Genomic DNA, 21772 nt, shown 5'->3' on the forward strand with positions numbered 1-21772 from the left:
GTACAGACAATGGCCTAGCAGTGACTAAGTTTGACATTCGTCACAAAGACAGGGTGTGAAGTCATTGTTGCTCCCATCATAATTTAGTCCCTGACATGCTTTCTGATGCACTGCTGCAGCCTCATTATAGACCTGTCTGTCACAGTGTGTCTGCAGACAACAGTTGGGGGAGATTGAAGAAGAGCTGAGCACTTTGATCACAATGCCCATCCCTGGCTAATTCCCTGGGACAATAGCGAGCTACTGATGGTAGAGGAAGGAGGATGGGTGCTGCCAGGGAAACAAATAGAACCTTACAGTGTATCTCAGCAGGGGGCACTCCTCTCTGAGGTCTGTGGAGAGTTGGAGACTTTTGTGGCCCAGGTCAGGACAGACAGACAGTATTTGAAGAAACTGATTTCTAAAGGGTGTCGTCATTAATTTCAAATGTTTTGCTGTCATAGGTCATTACAGATCCCATGGCATGAACCTGTTGCAAGAGTAGTGGTACTACCCACTGGATACATCCTCAAGCTAATCACCACACTACATAGTACATAGCACATACTACATGGGTTACTAAATCAGCTACCAATGGGCTCATTAGCACTGTTTCACTATAAAATCAAATAAAACTAAACTACAGAGTGGGGTGACACTCTGGAAGAAGGTGCAGAGGACAAGGGAATAAGGGGTGCTTGAGGTGGGGTTGAGGGGGAATGGGGCAGACTAAATAAGGGGTGCATGTGGTGGGGTTGAGGGGGAATGGGGAGGCGGAATAAGGGGTGCTTGAGGTGGGGTTGAGGGGAAATGGGGAGGCGGAATAAGGGGTGCTTGTGGAGGGGTTGATGGGGAATGGGGAGGCGGAATAAGGGGTGCATGTGGTGGGGTTGAGGGGGAATGGGGAGGCGGAATAAGGGGTGCTTGTGGAGGGGTTGATGGGGAATGGGGAGGTGGAATAAGGGGTGCATGTGGTGGGGTTGAGGGGGAATGGGGAGGCGGAATAAGGGGTGCATGTGGTGGGGTTGAGGGGGAATGGGGAGGCGGAATAAGGGGTGGAGGGGTTGATGGGGAATGGGGAGAATGAATAAGGGGTGCTTGTGGTGGGGTTGATGGGGAATGGGGAGGCTGAATAAGGGGTGCTTGTGGTGGGGTTGAGGGGGAATGGGGAGAATGAATAAGGGGTGCTTGTGGAGGGGTTGATGGGGAATGGGGAGAATGAATAAGAGGTGCTTGTGGTGGGGTTGAGGGGAATGGGGGAGAATGAATAAGGGGTGCTGTGGAGGGGTTGAGGGGGAATGGGGAGGCTGAATAAGGGCTGCTTGTGGAGGGGTTGATGGGGAATGGGGGAGAATGAATAAGGGGTGCTTGTGGTGGGGTTGAGGGGAATGGGGGAGAATGAATAAGGGGTGCTTGTGGAGGGGTTGAGGGGAATGGGGAGAATGAATAAGGGGTGCTTGTCGTGGGGAATGGGGGAGGGTGAAGAAGGGGGCTTATGGTGGGGTTGAGGCAATTTATATATACTAGATGACTGACAGGGGGTGCTGTTTTGAAGCCCCCACACCTCCATCTTGGCACTCCCACAACGTTGTAAAAATTATATTTTGGAAGCTACAAAAATGTATTTATTAATGTCTGCATTTGTTTTTGCCACATGTATTACACTATAGACACCTTAATGAATAATTAAAAATGACATGATGTGAATTATTTTGTTTTTTAAATCAACTAATATTACTGTCCCCACTGCAACAACAAAAATTCTTAAATAAATGTAATTTTGTCTTTGAAACATTTAATTGAAATACTGTAGAATTCCATTCATTCCTATGGAGGACTGCTCCTTCTGGGGAGTACCAATATGGCTGACGGTGGCTTCAAAGCCTCTCATTGGCCATTACACAGCATTAACAGCCCAGGGGTAGGAGAGGGGGAATGGGGGAGGCTGAATAAGGGGTGATTGAGGTGGGGTTGAGGGGGAATGGGGGAGGCTGAATAAGGGGTGCTTGAGGTGGGGTTGAGGGGGAATGGGGGAGACTGAATAAGTGGTGCTTGAGGTGGGGTTGAGGGGGAATGGGGGAGGCTGAATAAGGGGTGCTTGAGGTGGGGTTGAGGGGGAATGGGGAGACTGAATAAGGGGTGCTTGAGGTGGGGTTGAGGGGGAATGGGGAGGCTGAAGAAGGGGTGCTTGTGGTGGGGTTGAGGGGAATGGGGAGGCTGAAGAAGGGGTGCTTGTGGTGGTTTTGAGGGGGAGAGTAGCAGAAAGGAAAAGGGGTCAACAAATAGCTGGCGCCAGCGGCTGCAGAAGCCTGCATGCCTGGAGAAGATTTAGTGTTGAAGCAGAGGGAGGCCGAGCATGAGCCCATTGGGCCTGTGAATGTGGGGCTGTTCATGGCTGATTTCATGCCTGGTTGATCAGAGGCTGCCGGGCCAGGCCTCACGACAGCTGCAGGGCCTGCTGGCCGCCCGCGCCCTGGCCCGGCACAAAGGCAGCACAGCACACAGCACAAGAATGGTTGACAGGCTGTTGTTAACGACGGAAACTGTGTGAGGTATCAGGGAGCTAAATACTGCCAGTGTTAATCAAGCGAAGAAAGGGGAGAGGGAGCAGAGAGAAAGGAGGTGAGATGATGTTCTGTATCTGAAGCATTGTTATACTGCAAGGTTTTTACTATACAGAGCATCTAATCATGGCATAATATTAATATAACAATATATTTTTAACAAAGTGTTTCCTTGATTATCCCCCCAAAATTTCCACTCACTTTTTGTCCACTGACCAACCTACTTCTGATATTATCGTGTCATAAACCATCCCATTCACAAGACCCAAATATCCCCCACATTGCTTCGCTCACACGCCTTGAAGCAACAGGCTGGGGGTTATGTCTTGAGTTTTATTGGACTGACAGAAGTTTACAAGTGACTGGAAGTTCTGGTCAAGGCCATGTTGTCCTTCTGGGCAGGGGTTTATAAGCATAGGGCTCAAAGAGAGGACGTGTGCGGAGGATTCTGAATGCCAAGACACAAAACCACAAAACCTTGACCTTGAACTTGACCCCCAGTTTCTCCATAGTGAACACACAGGCTGTGCCACGATCTCGGTAGGCAAGTCTGCATGGCTCTTAGAGGAGATAGCCAGGCCGTTTCAGGCCTTCTGCATGCCTCACCAGTCACCAGTTCATGGATCCTACAGGGCGGGTGTCAGCCGGAGCTACAGAGACAGCAGAGGGTTGTGCAGTCTCCTGGACAGGCCAGTCTGTTGATCCGTATACAAGGCTCTCTAAGGACATGTCCTGGCCATCCCATATCAGGCCCTCTGTCTGCATGCCTCTCCACCCCTTGGGTCCTACAGGGTTGAACTGATTATGATATCTATATTTGAAGCAGCCAACCTGACCAGTCTGATAAGAATCATACTAATCAGTCCTCATGATATGATTGAGATAATCACATAAAATAACAGCATTCGTTACGATGCTTCTCTACAACATTCCCATGCGACTGTCCATTCTTTAGTGCATTCTTTTGTCACAATGCAGCTAAACGTTGTCAGGTGCTACACTCTCCCACCATTGTCATGACATCAATTTGACACATCTTGCTTCTAATATTGGGTGCGCATGCTGAGGAGAACACACAATTCTCAAACTAAAGAGTGAAATCTTTCAAGATGAACATTCAGAAGAAATGCCTGTGTTGTGTGTTGCACTGTCAGTGACACTGATGGTTACTGTCCAAGCCGGGGTGGGATACGACCCAAAGACCTCTTGTGACCCGTATCGTCACAGGCAGCCTAGAGCTAGCTGAACTTTCATAGGCTCTATCCTGACTGACAACCTATAGTGGCCCGCTTCAGACACTCTCTGGTGGACAGTAAGTGGGTTGTGGTACAATGGCTATGGTGTCAATACCATGTTAAGAGAGTTTTACACTGCCATTGCAACCAACAGAATACGGTTACATTGAAGCAATAACTTAACTATTTGAACCTGAGGAGCATCTCTCGTTGTATGTGATATTGTCGTCAGGTTCTGGACGTGGCAAAACCAGCTGCTAGCTAGTGTAACACACCTCACCTTCCGTGAGTGTGGGCCTGAGACCAGCTCAGCTGAACCAATGAGAAGCTGAGTTGGCTTTGTGGAGGATAGAACACGGTGAGTACTGACTGAGTTTGTTGCCATGACGCCATGACACGACAGCAGTTACCCTTGCAGGGCAGGAACAGCCAGTCAGCCAGCCAGTCAGTCAGTCAGTCAGTCAGTCAGTCTGTCAGTCAGCCAGCCGTCTTAATATGGGTAACGAGAAGGGAACTTTCCCCAGCACTGTTTAACCACCACCACCCCATGTTAATGATGCCCCCAGGTTACAGTGCTAGCGTGTGAACCATGTCTCCACGTCCCCTCACACAGATTACCTTTCTGTATCTCTGGGCTCCATGATCGCCTCACCATTCAACCCTTTGTCCCCCCTGATGCGGAGACTGACTGCTGTTTTCACCCTGGTTTGTATGAAGCATAATAAGATGCATGTAGCAGGTCAAGTCCCTGCCACAGGCTAACAGCATCACCAGAGAGAAGAGAAGCATTTTCCCACCATAAATGATACTGCATGGATAGTAGAAAATATATATGTAGCCTAATGTACTATATTGGATGACATGGTATTTGAATTTTCTAAATCTCAAAAGGATAAATGTCAAATTAGACTTAATTCCTGAAAACGACTGATCTATCAGTCTCATGCAGTAGAGCATCATAATAACTGCACTGGAAGCTAAATTAAGTGGTTTTGTGCCAAGGTCCAAATGTAGTCACCATCCCCTTGGGAACCGACAAAGGCATTTTGTCCTCCACCCTATCAACACTTACAGCAGGACAAGCCCATCATGTGATAAGAGAAAATATGTTGGATCACCTCCAAAGCCAAAAGGTTAGAGGAGAGAGGGGAGGGAGGGAGGGCGGGAAAGAGAGAGAGAGGGCAGAGAGAGAGGGAAGGGAGAGAGGGAGAGAGAGAGGGCAGGGAGAGAGGGAGAGAGAGAGGGCAGGGAGAGAGGGGAGGGAGAGAGGGAGAGAGAGAGAGAGGGCAGGGAGAGAGGGCAGGGAGAGAGGGAGAGAGAGAGGGTAGCTAACTATGTTCCACTCAGCCAAGACTGGGTACATTGTCCTGCCACTGTGGGAAACTCTGAAAACTTCATTCTAGTGATTACCAGGAAACTATAGATGCCGTATCAGTCACTCTGCTGCCTTCTCACTTCAGCTGCATCAGCAGAAATATGTCCAATTTGGCGATGCATTACTGCCACACGAGATGACTCTGAAACTCTCTCTATCTTTCTCTCTACCTCCTGCTCTCCATCACCTTATTTGTGAATGAATGAATGTCTGGCCTTCATTGTAAAGTGGTGATGTCTTATGGGAGGCAGTATTTCATTATTCTAGATTATTATATTCTTAGTATCAGGAGATTCTTAGAGTCAGAAGGCTCTTCTTAGATTTTTAGAGTCAGAAGATTCTTAGATTTTTAGAGTCAGAAGATTCTTAGATTTTTAGAGTCAGAAGATTCTTAGATTTTTTTGAGATAGCTCCAACACTTGATCACATTCAGCCATGCTGAAGTTTCCAAACTTCAAAGGCTATCATATTTAGAACAAAAAATGTCTCACTTGTCTGTTTGCACCTGTCACAATACTCTCACACAACTGATGTGCATACACTGTCTCTGTTAAGACTGCCTCAGTTAAAAAAGCGAATGTTCAAGTAAAGACAGAGATCGGATGCGTTTCTGTAGAGCAGAGGACATGTTACTGCCATCTAATGGACAGAGCTATAACATCACAGCATTACGTTACCTCTAATCTAATCCTGTCCTGTGTAGCAGTTCCTAGGAGTGTCCAACATCAGGGCCGGATTACCGAACGGACATGCAAGGCACGTGCTCGTGGTCCCCAGGGCCCTCTGCAAGGTCTTTCAGAAAGCATATGATAACAAAAAGTGTAGAATTGCAAGAAATTTGCTTAAAAACTGCAACATTTTCTCTTAGCTTCATGACAAAATATGTAGAATAGCATTATAAAACTTTTTCTCTTTGCACCATGGCAAAATGTGTTGAAGGAGGGCTGGAGGTCAGTGCCCCGGGGCCCCTGTTCCACATCACACTACTAACCTATAATGCCTTTGCTAATCGCATAATACAACCTCTGACGTCTTAAACACAACCTCTGACGTCTTGAACCACCGTCCCTCCACCTTAGCCCCACAAACCTTACAGACCCTGATACAGCCACAAGCCATGGTTACTCTCCCCTAGATGCAAATCTACCTGTGGTTTATCCAGAGGAGATGCAGAGATAGCAAACTAATGTTATCAAGGCCTACCTTTCTTCAGGCACCCACACAGTGCACTTTACCCACAGGTTAATGGTCTACTGGTTAGGTGAACTAGGTTGCATGGGCGTATGTTTCTGTCATGAGATCAATTTGAACGGGACAGCCCTAGATCAGAGCGGCACTTTGAACTGTGACACACACACACACACACACACACACACACACACACACACACACACACACACACACACACACACACACACAGCCTTAGAACAACAGTGCTCAGGAAACTAAGATCCTTATCAGGGTTCCTGCATTGTGATTGATGTACTGTATATACACTATATGTTTTGTTGAAGAGATCCATCAATTTCCACTCATTCATACTAATCACACTAATAAATCACACTAATAAGTTGCACAACCAAGTAAAAAGTCACTGGATCACCATTTCTGTAGCAGACCCTGATAACCTCCACCTCAGCGGGCTGATCAACCGCTCAGACACACACACACACACACACACACACACACACACACACACACACACACACACACACACACACACACACACACACACACACACACACACACACACACACACACACACTCACACAGGGTGGGCAGGAGCATCAGGTGGGGGAAGAGGGGCAGGAAGCTCAGGAGGGGGAAGCGGGGCAGGAGGGTCGAGGGGGAGAGGGATAGGAGGGGGAAGGAGGGGCAGGAGGGGGAAGGAGGGGCCGGAGGGGGAATGAGGGGCAGGAGGGGGAAGGAGGGGCAGGAGGAGAAGGAGGGGGGCAGGAGGAGAAGGAGGGAAGGGGGCAGGAGGGGGACAGGAGGAGAAGGAGGGGAAGGAGGGTCAGGAGGGGGAAGAGGGATAGGAGGGACAGGAGGGGCAGGAGGGAGGAGGGCAGGAGGAGGAAGAGGGGGACAGGAAGGGGAAGGAGGGTCAGGAGAGGAGGGGAGGGTCAGGGGGGAGGAGGGTCAGGAGGGGGAGGAGGGTGAGGAGAAGGAGGAGAGGCAGGGGATGGAGGACGGTCAGGAGGGGGGAGGAGATGGAGGAGGGTCAGGAGGGTCAGGAGATGGAAGAGGGTCGGGGAGCAGAAGGAGAAGGAGGGGGCGGAGGTGGAGGAGGGTCAGGAGGGGGAGGAGGGTTAGGAGGGAAAGGAGGGTCAGGAGATGGAGGAGGGTCAGGAGGGGGAGGAGGGGCAGGGGGCAGGAGGAGAAGGGGGAGGAGATGGAGGAGAGTTGGGGGGCAGGAGGGGCAGGAGGGGCAGGATGGTCGGGTTAGCAGAAGGGTCAGGAGAAGGAGGAGGGTCAGGAGGGTCAGGGGGATGAGGTCAAAAGGGTCAGGAGGGGGACGAGGGTCCGGAGAGTCAAAAGAGGGAAGAGGGTCAGGAGAGGGAGGAGGGTCGGGGAGCAGAAGGAGAAGGAGGGGGCAGAGGTGGAGGAGAGTCAAGAGGGGAAGGAGGGGCAGGAAGGGAAGGAGGGTCAGGTGATGGAAGAAGGTCAGGAGGGAGAGGAGGGACAGGAGGGGCAGAAGGGGCAGGAGGGGGAAAAGGTGCAGGAGATTCAGGAGGGTCGTGTGGGCATGAGGGTTGGTAAGGGGAGGATGGGTAGGTGGGGGAGGAGGGGCAGGAGGGGGAGGGTCTTAGGGCACAGATTCACAGTCCACCCACGCCATCGAGCCTCTCTTTCAGTCATGTAGAAAGGTGTAGTGACTTGGACATGCATCCCAAATGGCACCCTATTCCCTCTATAGTAAACTACTTTTGACCAGAGTCGTATGGCCCCTGTAGTAGTAGTAGTAGTAGTGCACTAGTCCTATGGCCGCTGTAGTAGTGCACTAGTCCTGCAGCCCCTGTAGTAGTGCACAGTAGTTGAGGTCAGGAGGGTAGGAAGGGAATTTTTAGTGGGCAGCTTTAGAAATACCATGTGTCACTGGGTCGTCAGGTTGTACTGTATTTTCTAAGATGTTTGATTCCCAGCCATTCATACTGTAGGAGGGAGTAGACTCATTATAGTGCTTACAAGATGCATTCATGTCTCTCTTCAAATGTGCAGAATGTAAGGCAGGAAAAATATAATAATGACAACAATAGCGAAATATGAAAGTATCAGTTAGTGCCACAATAAAGATTCCTAAAGTGCTGTGATGTGACCTAGCGACAGCTACTGTCACGCCCTGACCTTAGAGAGCCTTTTTATTTCTCTATTTGGTTAGGTCGGGGTGTGATTTGGGTGGGCATTCTAGTTTTTCTATTTCTTTGTTGGCCGGGTATGGTTCCCAATCAGAGGCAGCTGTCTATCGTTGTCTCTGATTGGGGATCATACTTAGGCAGCATTTTTTCCACCTTTAATTTGTGGGATTTTGTTTGTGTGTAGTTGCTTTCTGCACGGCATGTAGCTTTACGTTTGTTTTTGTATTTTTTTTTTTTTTTCGGTGTCATTTAAATAAAAGTAAAATGTATGCCTACCACACTGCACCTTGGTCCAATCCATCTTTAAACAAACGTGACAGCTATTCTATTTGGACCATAGTATGTGAGCGGAGCGGCGCTGGAGCGAGGAGCAAAAGGTGCCCAATTTGACTGGAGTACAGAGTGAGATTCCTAAAAAGGCAATTTCGCTCCAGTAGCTCTCACTCGAGCTCAGGCCAGCCCATCCCAGCATGCACTTCTAGTCTACTTGTGTGCTGCTAATAGCCCCTTGCTTTAGCTACTGTCATGGAGTTCACTATATATTTTCATAAAGAAACTGATAAAACACACAGATGCAACATCAAGGTGACTTTCAAAGAGGAGGACCAAGAGCAAGAGGAGGTCCAAGAGCAAAGAGGAGGACCAAGAGCAAAGAGGAGGACCAAGAGCAAAGAGGAGGACCAAGAGCAAAGAGGAGGACCAAGAGCAAAGAGGAGGACAAAGAGCAAAGAGGAGGACCAAGAGCAAGAGAGGGTGAGCAGTGATGTAGTGTCTACAACTAAAGAATCATAGTGTAATCTGAAAATACACATATTCCCGAAAGCACGATGGAAAGGGGGATATTTAGTCAGCTGTACAACTGAATGTTTTCAACTGAAAGGTGTCTTCTGAATTGAACTGAACCCCCCTGAATCAGAGAGGTGTGGAGGGCTGCCTTAATCAACATCCATGTCTTCGGCGCCCGGGGAACAGTGGGTTAACTGCCTTGCTCAGAGGCAGAAAGGCAGATTTTTACCTTGTCAACTTGGGGATTCAATATTGCAACATTTTGTTTGTGGTGTGCTTACTACATGCATATGCTAAAAGAAAGGAACGAGGTGGGTAGAGAACTAAGTGTGTCATTTTAACAAAGTATTTCTCAACTAAAAATCAGATCTCTTAAAAATGATGTTCGTTGGACTAGTAACCGAAAGGTTGCAAGATCGAATCCCCGAGCCGACAAGGTAAAAATGTGTCATTCTGCCCCCGAACAAGGCAGTTAACCCGCTGTTCCTAGGCCATCATTGAAAATAAAAATGTATTCTTAATTTGCTGACTTGCCTAGTTAAATAAAGGTTGCATTTGTGATGTGATGGAGGGGGGGTGTAGTGTGTTATAGGCCAGCCTGGGCCATGGTGTAACGGTTTTCTAGTGGTGATGAAGGAGAGCCGGACCAAACTGCAGCGTGTCGATTGAGATTCATGTTTAATCAAACAAAGAAACACGAACACTACACAAAACAATAAACCTAATCGAAACCGAAACAGCCTATCTAGTGCAAACTAACCGAGAGTACACATAGGACACTAAGGACAATCACCCACGACAAACTCAAAGAATATGGCTGCCTAAATATGGTTCCCAATCAGAGACAACGATAAGCACCTGCCTCTGATTGAGAACCACTCCAGACAGCCATAGACTTTGCTAGACAACCCACTAAGCTACAATCCCAATACCACCACCAAAACCCCAAGACAAACACACCACAATTACAAAAACCCCATGCCACACCCTGGCCTGACCAAATACATAAAGATAAACACAAAATACTTTGACCAGGGCGTGACACATGGCAAGGGAGACTCACTCCAGACAGCTGATATGGAGCTGGAACTGGGGTCAGAGACAAAGCAGGACAGGTAGACAAGGGACCTATAGGTATGGAGCTGGGTTCAGAGGCAGAGCAGGACAGAAAGACAAGGGACCTATAGGTATGGAGGTGGGTTCAGAGGCAGAGCAGGACAAGTAGACAAGGGACCTATAGGTATGGAGCTGGGTTCAGAGGCAGAGCAGGACAGAAAGACAAGGGACCTATAGGTATGGAGGTGGGTTCAGAGGCAGAGCAGGACAAGTAGACAAGGGACCTATAGGTATGGAGCTGGGTTCAGAGGCAGAGCAGGACAGGTAGACAGGGGACCTACAGGTATGGAGCTGGGTTCAGGGGCAGAGCAGGAGAGGACAGGTAGAGAGGTAGACAGGGGACCTACAGGTATGGAGCTGGGTTCAGGGGCAGGGTAGAGGCAGGTGTCTTGATGACTGCAGCAGGACAGGTAGAGAGGGGACTTCCAGGTATAAAAGCCTTAGCAGGACTTTGCTGTGGGGGAGAGGGTCAGACCAGGTCAGCCTCGGGGGACTATGGACAGCTCCTGTGGAACTGGGGTCAGAGTCAAGGCTGGTAACTAACTGACTGACTGAGTGACTGGCTGCAGGACTGAGTTGAGAGTAGAACAGGTAAAGAGGGGACCTAAAGGTATGGAGAGGCCAGACCAGGCCAGAGGGAATCCAGACAATGCTCTGGAACTGGGGTCAGAGGCAGGGCAGAACAATGCAGAACAGGCGTCACTCAGAAGGGGTATAGTGCAGGACCGGTGTCACTCAGAAGGGGTATAGTGCAGGACAGGTGTCACTCAGAAGGGGTATAGTGCAGGACAGGTGTCACTCAGAAGGGGTATAGTGCAGGACAGGTGTCACTCAGAAGGGGTATAGTGCAGGACAGGTGTCACTCAGAAGGGGTATAGTGCAGGACAGGTGTCACTCAGAAGGGGTATAGTGCAGGACAGGTGACACTCAGCAGGGCTACAGGGCAGGACAGGTGACACTCAGAAGGGGTATAGTGCAGGACAGGTGACACTCAGCAGGGCTACAGGGCAGGACAGGTGACACTACCTCGCCAGTAATGAATACACAGTAAGTAGTGAAAGAGTCATAGTGGAAGCAATACTGCCTCACCAGTAATGAATACACAGTAACTAGTAAAAGAGTCATAGTGAAAGTGAAGCTACCACACCAGTAATGAATAAACAGTAACTAGTGTGCCCTTCCCAGTACATTATGGCAGCAAGAATTCTGGGGGAGGCGATATTTTAGAATGTATTTGTGGCTGATTAGCAAATTCCTTACTTAGTTTAAAGTATTTTTTTTTGTTTGTTTACAATGTCAAGTTAGTGGGAGAAACAAGCTGTTTTAATAACTGTTTGTGCCCACTGTATTTCTAGAGAGAGAGCTGCACAAACGAAAGGTAGAGCTAGCCAGAAACACAACACTCATCTGAAAGTTGAGACACAAGTCGGTATGTTTTTACACAGAGCGAGTAGAGGGAGGAAGTCATCCAGTAACCCAAGCCCCAGCAGCAGCTAAGATAACCACCCCCACACACCATGTCATCAGCTATCTTCAACATTCAGATGGTGCCTGTCTCTCTATTGAACTCCTCTGACTGCACTAAGAAAATCTTTGTGTCCATGATTGAATTATCAGGAGTTTATTATGACCCTTTATGCAGAATGTATAACTTAAAGCACTCAACAGGTGACATTATATCGGTCAATATTGTGTTTCAGAGTCAGTAAAAGAAGCAGTAGAGTTGAAAAACAGTCTTTTGATCCACTCAGGGAACAATGCAAAAGCTCATTCACATATCCGCAATTAAAGCAATAACCGGGATCCCGCTTCCATTACACCCAATATCTATATTTGATCCAGTGACATGGACATAGTTAGGTGTTGAAGTTGTGGGTGGGCATGCAGTTTTGTGACAACTTTCTCTTCAGTAGGCTCTGCTATCTTTTGTCTGAAAAACCAGGAGTCAAAACACAAAAGGCAAACCTTATAGTGTAAAGTATGTGAATCAATCAATCAAATGTATTTATAAAGCCCTTTTAACATCAGCAGACAGCAGTTGTCACAAAGTGCTTTACAGTAACCCGGCCTAGTATATATAACCTGTATGAAAAAGGTCTATTCCTTTCATATCTATAAAGATAAACTTGGCAACAGCACAGAGAGTTCCATATCACATAATGTCAGGAGCACACTTCCTGTGTGTTGACAGAATTTAAAATTTAAAATGTTACCTTTATTTAACTAGGCAAGTCAGTTAAGAACAAATTCTTATTTTCAACGACGGTTAACAGTGGGTTAACTGCCTGTTCATGGGCAGAATGTAATCAAGTGCAGTTGCTGCTGAGATAGCTTCGGTCTGCCAAAAGGCCATTAACCCTAATGGCAGGACCAAAACACAGAGCAAAGCCATAGCATAGCCCACCTACAATGTCATGAATGCCAAGGCAAAAATAATTGGATAATAGAATAAAAGCCAAAGCTAAAACCTGTTGAGGGCAGACCCAAAAACACAAAGCCAAAGCTAAAACCTGTTGAGGGCAGACCCAAAAACACAAAGCCAAAGCTAAAGCCTGTTGAGGGCAGACCCAAAAACACAAAGCCAAAGCTAAAACCTGTTGAGGGCAGACCCAAAAACACAAAGCCAAAGCTAAAGCCTGTTCAGGGCAGACCCAAAAACACAAAGCCAAAGCTAAAACCTGTTGAGGGCAGACCCAAAAACACAAAGCCAAAGCTAAAGCCTGTTCAGGGCAGACCCAAAAACACAAAGCCAAAGCTAAAAACCTGTTCAGGGCAGACCCAAAAACACAAAGCCAAAGCTAAAACCTGTTGAGGGCAGACCCAAAAACACAAAGCCAAAGCTAAAAACCTGTTCAGGGCAGACCCAAAAACACAAAGCCAAAGCTATAGCCTGTTCAGGGCAGACCCAAAAACACAAAGCCAAAGCTAAAACCTGTTCAGGGCAGACCCAAAAACACAAAGCCAAAGCTAAAGCCTGTTCAGGGCAGACCCAAAAACACAAAGCCAAAGCTAAAACCTGTTCAGGACAGACCAAAAAACACAAAGCCAAAGCTAAAGCCTGTTCAGGGCAGACCCAAAAACACAAAGCCAAAATAAAAGCCAAAATAAAAGCCTGTTCAGGGCAGACCCAAAAACACAAAGCCAAAATAAAAGCCAAAGCTATAGCCTGTTCTAAAACCACTGTTGTTTCTGGTCCTACCTGAACATCAGCTGGATGGTAGTGTCCAAGACTGTCCTCACCGTATCACGATTTGAGCATCCATGGTTTCTGTCCCACTTGTAGATGAAGTTCTGGATTCAGATGATAAGAAATGTGAAAGTTTGATTAAAAACGTTAAAAAATATATATATGGCAATTTTAAGACTGTTAAATAAAAAACAGGTGTTATCACACTGTAAAATAAACATATAAACAAACAGTTTACTGACCCTACCTCCAGGATCAGAGCTATAAACAGGTTGACCCACATGACAGAGGAGGTCAACCACCAGGCTATGAAGTAGAGCTCGGACCACCTGGATTGGGGAACATAAACCAAATACAATCATCACCTCTCTGTCAGTCGTCCATTTCTTCAAATGCTCACATGATAGAATAGATTAGAATAACCAAAGTAATTGTTATAGCAAATTGTATCTGGCATATACATCCAGAAAGACACTCCAGTTGTTCATCATCATGATGTTATATATAGAACCAGAGCAGACTGAAAATACAGGAAACATGAAAGCAGAAAGCCATTACTATAAATCCCATCAATACCAGCAATGCAAGGTTGACAAAAAGTACTAAAGTACCATATAGACTGAGTGTACAAAACATTAGGAACATTAGGATTCAGAGGGTGAATGGGCAAGACAAAAGACGGAAGTGCCTTTGAACGGGGTATGGTAGTACGTGCCGGGAGCACCGGTTTGAGTGGGTCAAGAACTGCAATGCTGCTGAGTTTTTTACGCTTTTACAATTTTCCTTGTGTATTAAGAATGGTCCACCACCCAAAGGACATCCAGCCAACTTCCTGTGGCTATGGAACCCTGACCTTTTCACCGGACATTCTACCTTGTCCTGCTGCTGCTCCAGTTTCAACTGTTCTGCCTGCAGCTATGGAACCCTGACCTTTTCACCGGACATTCTACCTTGTCGTGCTGCTGCTCCAGTTTCAACTGTTCTGCCTGCGGCTATGGGACCAGTACACTGAAAGGACATCCAGCCAACTTCCTGTGGCTATGGAACCCTGACCTTTTCACCAGACATGCTACCTTGTCGTGCTGCTGCTCCAGTTTCAACTGTTCTGCCTGCGGCTATGGAACCCTGACCTGTTCACCGGACATGCTACCTTGTCCCAGACCTGCTGTTTTCCATTACAGCAACCTTTGAGTGCTGACCTGTTACACCCCTACAACCACAGTGATGATTTTGTTACCATGCTGGTCATCTTTGGACGTTTCAACATCTTGATGTACGATTTGGCCTTAATGGACACGTACTCTTATCTCCACCCAGTACAGCCAGAAGAGGACTGGCCACCTCTCAGAGCCTGGTTCCTCTCTACCCAGTACAGCCAGAAGAGGACTGGCCACCCCTCATAGCCTGGTTCCTCTATACCCAGTACAGCCAGAAGAGGACTGGCCACCTCTCAGAGCCTGGTTCCTCTCTACCCAGTACAGCCAGAAGAGGACTGGCCACCCCTCATAGCCTGGTTCCTCTCTACCCAGTACAGCCAGAAGAGGACTGGCCACCCCTCAGAGCCTGGTTCCTCTCTACCCAGTACAGCCAGAAGAGGACTGGCCACCCCTCAGAGCCTGGTTCCTCTCTACCCAGTACAGCCAGAAGAGGACTGGCCACCCCTCAGAGCCTGGTTCCTCTCTACCCTGTACAGCCAGAAGAGGACTGGCCACCCCTCAGAGCCTGGTTCCTCTCTACCCAGTACAGCCAGAAGAGGACTGGCCACCCCTCATAGCCTGGTTCCTCTCTAGGTTTCTATCTAGGTTCCTGCCTTTCTAGGGACTTTTTACTGGCCACCATGCTTCTACATCTGCATTGTTTGCTCTCTGAAGATTTATGTTAGGTTTCTGTGTAAGCACCTTGTGACATCTGCTGATGTAAAAATTACTTTATAAATACATTTGATTTAATTTGACACAACTGTGGGAAGCATTGGAGTCAACATGGGCCAGCATCCCTGTGGAACGCTTTTGATACCTTGACGAACTGTTCTGATGGCAAAAGGTGGTGCAACTGAATAGTAGGAAGGTGTTCCTAATGTTTTGTACATCATTTGTTTGTTCATTTAGATTTTATGGTAACTTAAGTTGAGTCATACTCATTGCAAAGCCCTCAAAGTTGTTTGACCAGTAACCAAGCTGTTCATAAGAACCACATTGTAGAGTTTTGTTTACAATCATTGTCATGATTCTGGGGTCAGCGGTAGTGCTGTATGAAATAGATAATACATGTAGGCAGGAAATAGGTTGTTTTCTTCATACCTCAGGTTACTAGCAGGTGCTATGATAGTGCCTTTGAACGACCAGACCCCAATCACAGCAAATACATAATAAACCACCTGTCACAACTTCCACCGAAGTCGGTCCCTCTACTAGTTCGGGCGGCGTTCGGCGGTCGACGTCACTGGCCTTCTAGCCATCACCGATCCACCTTTCATTTTCCATTGGTTTTGTCTTGTCTTCCCTCACAACTGGTTTCAATTCCATCAATTACATGTTGTGTATTTAACCCTCTGTTCCCCCCCCATGTCCTTGTCCGGAATTGTTTCTTGTAGTGCTTGTGCACATTATGCTGGTGGATACCGGGTTTTGTTTGACCCATTCATTGACTGTTCTGTTTACGGTGGTTTTTATGTTTATGAAATGACACCGTTGTAAATCAGTTTTCGCTCTCCTGCGCCTGACTTCTCTGCCGCCAGTACGCACACTGTTACACCACCTGCAAACAGATGGCAGTTCTTTACAATAGTACCATACAACCGTACCAGTCTAACAGCTCTGTCTCTACTACACACAAGAAAACAACCCAAACAAAACAGACACTAGAGATTCTCACCACTAATATACCGGCAGAGGCTCCGAGGTGTTTCACCAGGTCGACCATGCTGATGGCAAACAGGGCCGTGAGCTTTAGAGGAATATGGCAAAATGATTAAGGGGAACTGATGACATCAATCAATCAAATGTAATACATCTATTTTAACAGCAATCAGCAGTTGTTATAATGAAGCAGGGCTGGACTCCAAAGACTAGTTGTTTTTCATAGAAGATAGATTAATGTTGGGGGATGAACCTCAGGAAGTGGAATACACTCAACATGTTGACCAGACGGATCATCGCCTAGAGTGACGTCAGGACTCGATGGTCTGAGATTCTGTGATACAGTTCAGTCAGTTATATACTGGTTTTGACAGTGTTATGTAGCCCTTATGACCTATGACAAAGGGGTCAGGTAAAGTGTTCTGGAATATGTTAAGGTATGGTTATAGTTCTACTGGATATTTCAGCTCTTTTGTGTTGAATATGCCTTGGCCAAGATATCATTGGGTTAAACATCAGAGGAAATATATACAATATATAATACGATATATGGCCTCGTATAACAGAAAAATGTAATGTTTTCTACAGGTCAGAACTTTACTATAGTGATGATGCAGTATACATCATCACCAGTAGAGGTGAGTAAAGTAACAAAGTTTCACTAAGGACACGCCTCAGATTTCACACACGCTTGACATCAGTGACAGGGCAGATGGGAGCAGAACTTATAGTCTGTGTTTACCTTTCTTTAAATAAGGCTCGTTGGTCTAGGGGTATGATTCTCGCTTTGGGTGCGAGAGGTCCCGGGTTCAAATCCCGGACGAGCCCTTCTTTTCTGAACACTACAGGCTCGTTGTACTGCCCAAGATAATCATTGTCTACTTGGGGAAGTGGAGATGACTGTGCATATTCAGTAGAAACAGTGATATTCAGTCATGTGTAGGTTTCTATAACAAATAGCAGGCTCACAGGATACCAATGTCGTCTATGTTTGTATTATGAGAAGTAGCCGAACGACTGGTCATATAACTGGCAAGCCTAATTAGATAAATACTCTTTTCTGTCAGCCACGGAAAAACTTCCATATGGTTTTATTTGCAGCTGTAACACTAAAGTCCTGGATAGGCTTCAGTCCTCATAATGCAAATGATAACTTACAGCACTTAAGAAAGATGTCAACCACAGACAATGGTTTCATTTGCAAATCTGACAATGTACTGTACACTGAGTGTACTAAACAATAGGAACACCTTCCTAATATTGAGTTGCAATCCTTTTTGCCATCAGAAAAGCCTCAATTCGTCAGGGGCATGGACTTTACAGGGTGTCAAAAGTGTTCCACAGGGATGCTGTCCCATGTTGACTCCAATGCAGTTGTGTGTTTTCTCTGAGAGCTGGTCTCTCTAGGAACCTTCTGATGTCGAGTTGAGTGCTGTACCCATCCATCATGTTGCCATGGTTGGTCACAGTTGTGTCAAGTTGGTTGGATGTCCTTTGGGTTGTGGACCATTCTTGACACACATGGGAAACTGTTGAGAGTGAACAAAACAGCAGCATTGCAGTTCTTGACACACTCAGACCGGTGCACCTGTAACCTTTATTTAACTAAGCAAGTCAGTTAAGAACAAATTCTTATTTATAATGATGGCCTACCCTGGCCAAACTTGGACGACGCTGGGCCAATTGTGCACCGCCCAATGCGACTCCCAATCATGGCCGGATGTGATACAAATCCCGGACGAGACCTCCTTTTAAGAAGTCAAATGACTTACAGACTAGACACAGTCCACATGACAGACTACATACAGTCTATGACAGACTTGGTAAGTCTATGTCATGGAAGGGGCAGGTGTTCCTAATGTTTTGTGCACTCGGTATATGAAAAACTCACCCAAAAGTGTCAGTTACCACTAGAGGGCAGTCTAATAGCCAAAACCTGCCACATCACAGATTCTGGAAGTTAACTCACAGGCTGATGAGGAGAAGGTGGATGGGACAAGTGTAATGATCGGGTGGGTTTCCCTAAGCAGGCTTGTTCGTTTAAGGGTATGCTTCTCGCTTAGGGTGTGAGTAGTCCTGGGTTTAAATTCAAGATGAGCCCACCTTTTGAGAAAATATGTGATAGATGTATTTAGGGTTGTCCTAAGTGAGTTAGTATATTGAAAGATCACAAGCAAAGTGGGTAGAAAAATCTTACCAAAAGGAAAATGGTAGATTGTAAGTGGCAAATATAGATATCTGTAGGCCCTTTGGTAAAACAGAGATATAAAACAATATCCAGTCAGTATGGAATATAATGTACAGTGTCGTAATGTCAACGAGTGACTTTAAATTGTGTGACAGACGGTAATATAGATACATCAACTAGAATCTTCTCTAAGTTGCCCATGCTTCAAAATGGATCCTGCGTTATCCTTACATACAGTATATAATACTGAACTGCACCTACCAGTGAAAGACCTGTGAGAGATCCATCAAACACATTACTCCCATAGGACATATATCCTGTCCTGCCAAATGCTACCACCTTCAGCGCCATCTCCAGCAGGTAGTAAAGGATGAAGAAACAGTTGATTGTCTGAAAAAACAGATCAGTGGAGGCTGCTGAGGGGAGGACGGTTCATAATAATGGCTGGAACGGAGCAAATGGAATGGCATCAAACCACCTGCTTGATGTATTTGATACCATTCCACCGATACCCCTCCAGTCATTACCACAGGCCGGTCCTCCCCAATTAAGGTGCCACCAACCTCCTGTGACAGAGATACATATAAAGTCTGTGAATTGCACGGGGCTATTGACATAAACTGTGCAAGACCCATACCTGCTATACAAGAGTCATTCATGTCGGCAGTGCACTGCAGGTACAGTAACTAATGTCTACTTGTAACTACTACTTGTAGTACATTTTACGTTCAAATGGCCTTAAATGTTGAGCCTCTAAATAGTAGTTGTCTGGTTAAGAGATTCTACTCACAGTCAATCACCAGGAGATTCTAGAGGAACATTGATGACGCTTAGATGCATATACAGTAGACATAATACATGCATATACAGTAGACATAATACATGCATATACAGTAGACATAATACATGCATATACAGTAGACATAATACATGCATATACAGTAGACATAATACATGCATATACAGTAGACATAATACATGCATATACCGTACATGACCTTTGACCTTACACATTTTCTAAAAATAAAATGGGATAAAATGCACCCTCATGCACACTAATTTTTAGACCAGAGACATCAAATGCAGAGAAGATGAACAAAATGGGTCAGGGCCTATATCTACTGCCTTTCTAATCGACTCTAATGATCAATAACAGAGATAAATAGAGGACTTATATTATCTCCATTTTAAAGTAGTCAATTGTATTCTTGTTCATTGGCTGATTGCTCCCAACTCATAGGAATACCCACCCAGTTGACTACTTTAAAATGGTGGAAGCCCTCAATTGCAATGTCCATTCTAAAATGCTTTAAATCCATGATGAGTCCTCTGTTTCCATTTGATCAACATGTCTGTGTTTGGGCAGAGTCTAGAATAGCCACTAGGTGGCCGTCTCTGAGCAGTTTTACTGAGCATGCAACAGAATCAACTTGAGAGTAATTCCATATGCACGTGGCATGCAGTGGAATTTAAACTCTTGGTTGTTAACAGTTTGACAGGCTCGTTGGTCTAGGGGTATGATTCTCGCTTAGGGTGCGAGAGGTCCCGGGTTCAAATCCCGGACGAGCCCTCCTTTTAAGTTGTCAAGCAACTTACAGTATGAACAGGCCAACATAGAGTGTACAAAGCATAGTAGTGTACATTCACTAAAGCATCTCTATCAACAATATTACTGTGAATAAGTAGCCTGGAATCTTAACTGATAAACTTGGTTTCAATATTGTTATGGTCAAACAAAGCATGTCAGTTAGGATTCCAGGCTAGTGTCGTAACTAAGAGCTGTTAGGATCAAGCAGAAACACAAATATCTAAGTTAATTCATTAAATATTGTGAACTTGTGACATAGTGAATTCACACAGATGCAGATAACATTGGGGCACATTCCCCACCACAGTGACATAATGATGACTGAAGATAAACTGAACCTTGTGCAGGAACTTAGATGAGTACTCAGGCAATGGAGGATGCTACAGAGGGAAACAATGACTTCAATTTGCTGTTCAAACTCCTTTCACAATAGCTTTTCAGATTTGCTTCTGTCCAAATGTTTGCTTCCGTTGCAAATGAAAATTATGACAGTCTGCTTGGAGTTAGACTGACAATCCGCCAACTGCATAGTTTTGAAGAAATGAACATTGTCGTAGAGATAAAACATAAATCCCTGTTTGATCCTGTCCAGCTCATCAAACAGTCTCTGGAAGGTCTCCCTGGGGATGAAGCCACTGGATGACTGAGATGCTTTCTGAGGAAATTACACTTTTAGAATCTTTTGACGTACCAAAAGTGTTCACAATTCAGAGGTGTGGCCATGTACATATATAACTTCATAAACCATAACGTTGTTTAACACTATGTATTACAGTATGTTGTTTCAGGTAAGGAGGGAACCATCTCACCTTCATGATGGCATCTCTGTAATAACCTGTTGTATAATAATAAAATAAACACCACAAAGGGGTCCTGTCTTACAAGGTAACATCCTCAGAGAAGGTAGGTTCCTGGCTCTGACAGTGCAGCAGCTCAAAAGCTGCCCTGACGCCCAAATGTCTCCTCAGGATGGATGTCTGGATTGACATCTGCTAAATAAAGGGTTATCAATCAATAACATTTATTTATAAAGCCCTTCTTACATCAGCAGATGTCACAAAGTGCTGTACAGAAACTCGGCCTAAAACCCCAAACAGCAAGCAATGCAGGTGTAGAAGCACGGTGGCTAGGAAAAACTCAGTCCATTAACAGCATTCGGTCCCGCTCCATGGGAGGAGATATCTTCTGCGCCGGCCCAGACCAGGCACAACGGTCAACTCAGCTCCGTGGGAGGAGATATCTTCTGCACCGGTCCAGACCAGGCACAACGGTCAACTCAGCTCCATGTTCGGAGCCTTCTTCGGCCCCGGTGCCCATAAGGAATGTAAACAAATGTCCTATAAAAGTCTTGATAAACAAAGTCATGTACAGAAACTGTATTTCAAAAGCAGCTCATGGTGGAAAATAACAAGTTATTCCTACATGTACAGCATCTTCGTTGAGGACCACAACCTGTTGAATGTACAGCTCCTCATCTGTGTGAAGGGAAACATGTGGAGAACATGGTCTTAATTGAATGATCTTACTCTGTGTATGTGTG

General features: G+C 46.0%; 1 protein-coding gene and 2 non-coding genes across 3 annotated transcripts; 2 read left to right on the forward strand and 1 right to left on the reverse strand.

Annotated features, from left to right (window-relative positions):
• Window positions 1-619: 619 nt before the first annotated feature.
• LOC121840032 (vegetative cell wall protein gp1-like) lies at window positions 620-1549 on the reverse strand. The gene has a single exon (XM_042301183.1). The coding sequence runs from the start codon at window positions 1547-1549 to the stop codon at window positions 620-622; it is 930 nt and encodes a 309-aa protein (XP_042157117.1).
• A 15663-nt stretch (window positions 1550-17212) lies between these two features.
• trnap-ugg lies at window positions 17213-17284 on the forward strand. The gene has a single exon. It is a non-coding gene; the product is annotated as a tRNA-Pro (tRNA).
• Window positions 17285-20142: 2858 nt separating this feature from the next.
• Window positions 20143-20214, forward strand: trnap-agg. Its single transcript has one exon. It is a non-coding gene; the product is annotated as a tRNA-Pro (tRNA).
• The last annotated feature ends 1558 nt before the right edge of the window (window positions 20215-21772 follow it).

Source organism: Oncorhynchus tshawytscha, linkage group LG19 (assembly GCF_018296145.1).
Source record: "Oncorhynchus tshawytscha isolate Ot180627B linkage group LG19, Otsh_v2.0, whole genome shotgun sequence".
In the NCBI taxonomy this organism is placed as follows: domain Eukaryota; kingdom Metazoa; phylum Chordata; class Actinopteri; order Salmoniformes; family Salmonidae; genus Oncorhynchus; species Oncorhynchus tshawytscha.

Excerpts from the sequence above, each read along its gene's own strand:
- LOC121840032 (XM_042301183.1), bottom strand. The coding sequence starts at position 1,549 with ATGGAGGTGTGGGGGCTTCAAAACAGCACCCCCTGTCAGTCATCTAGT.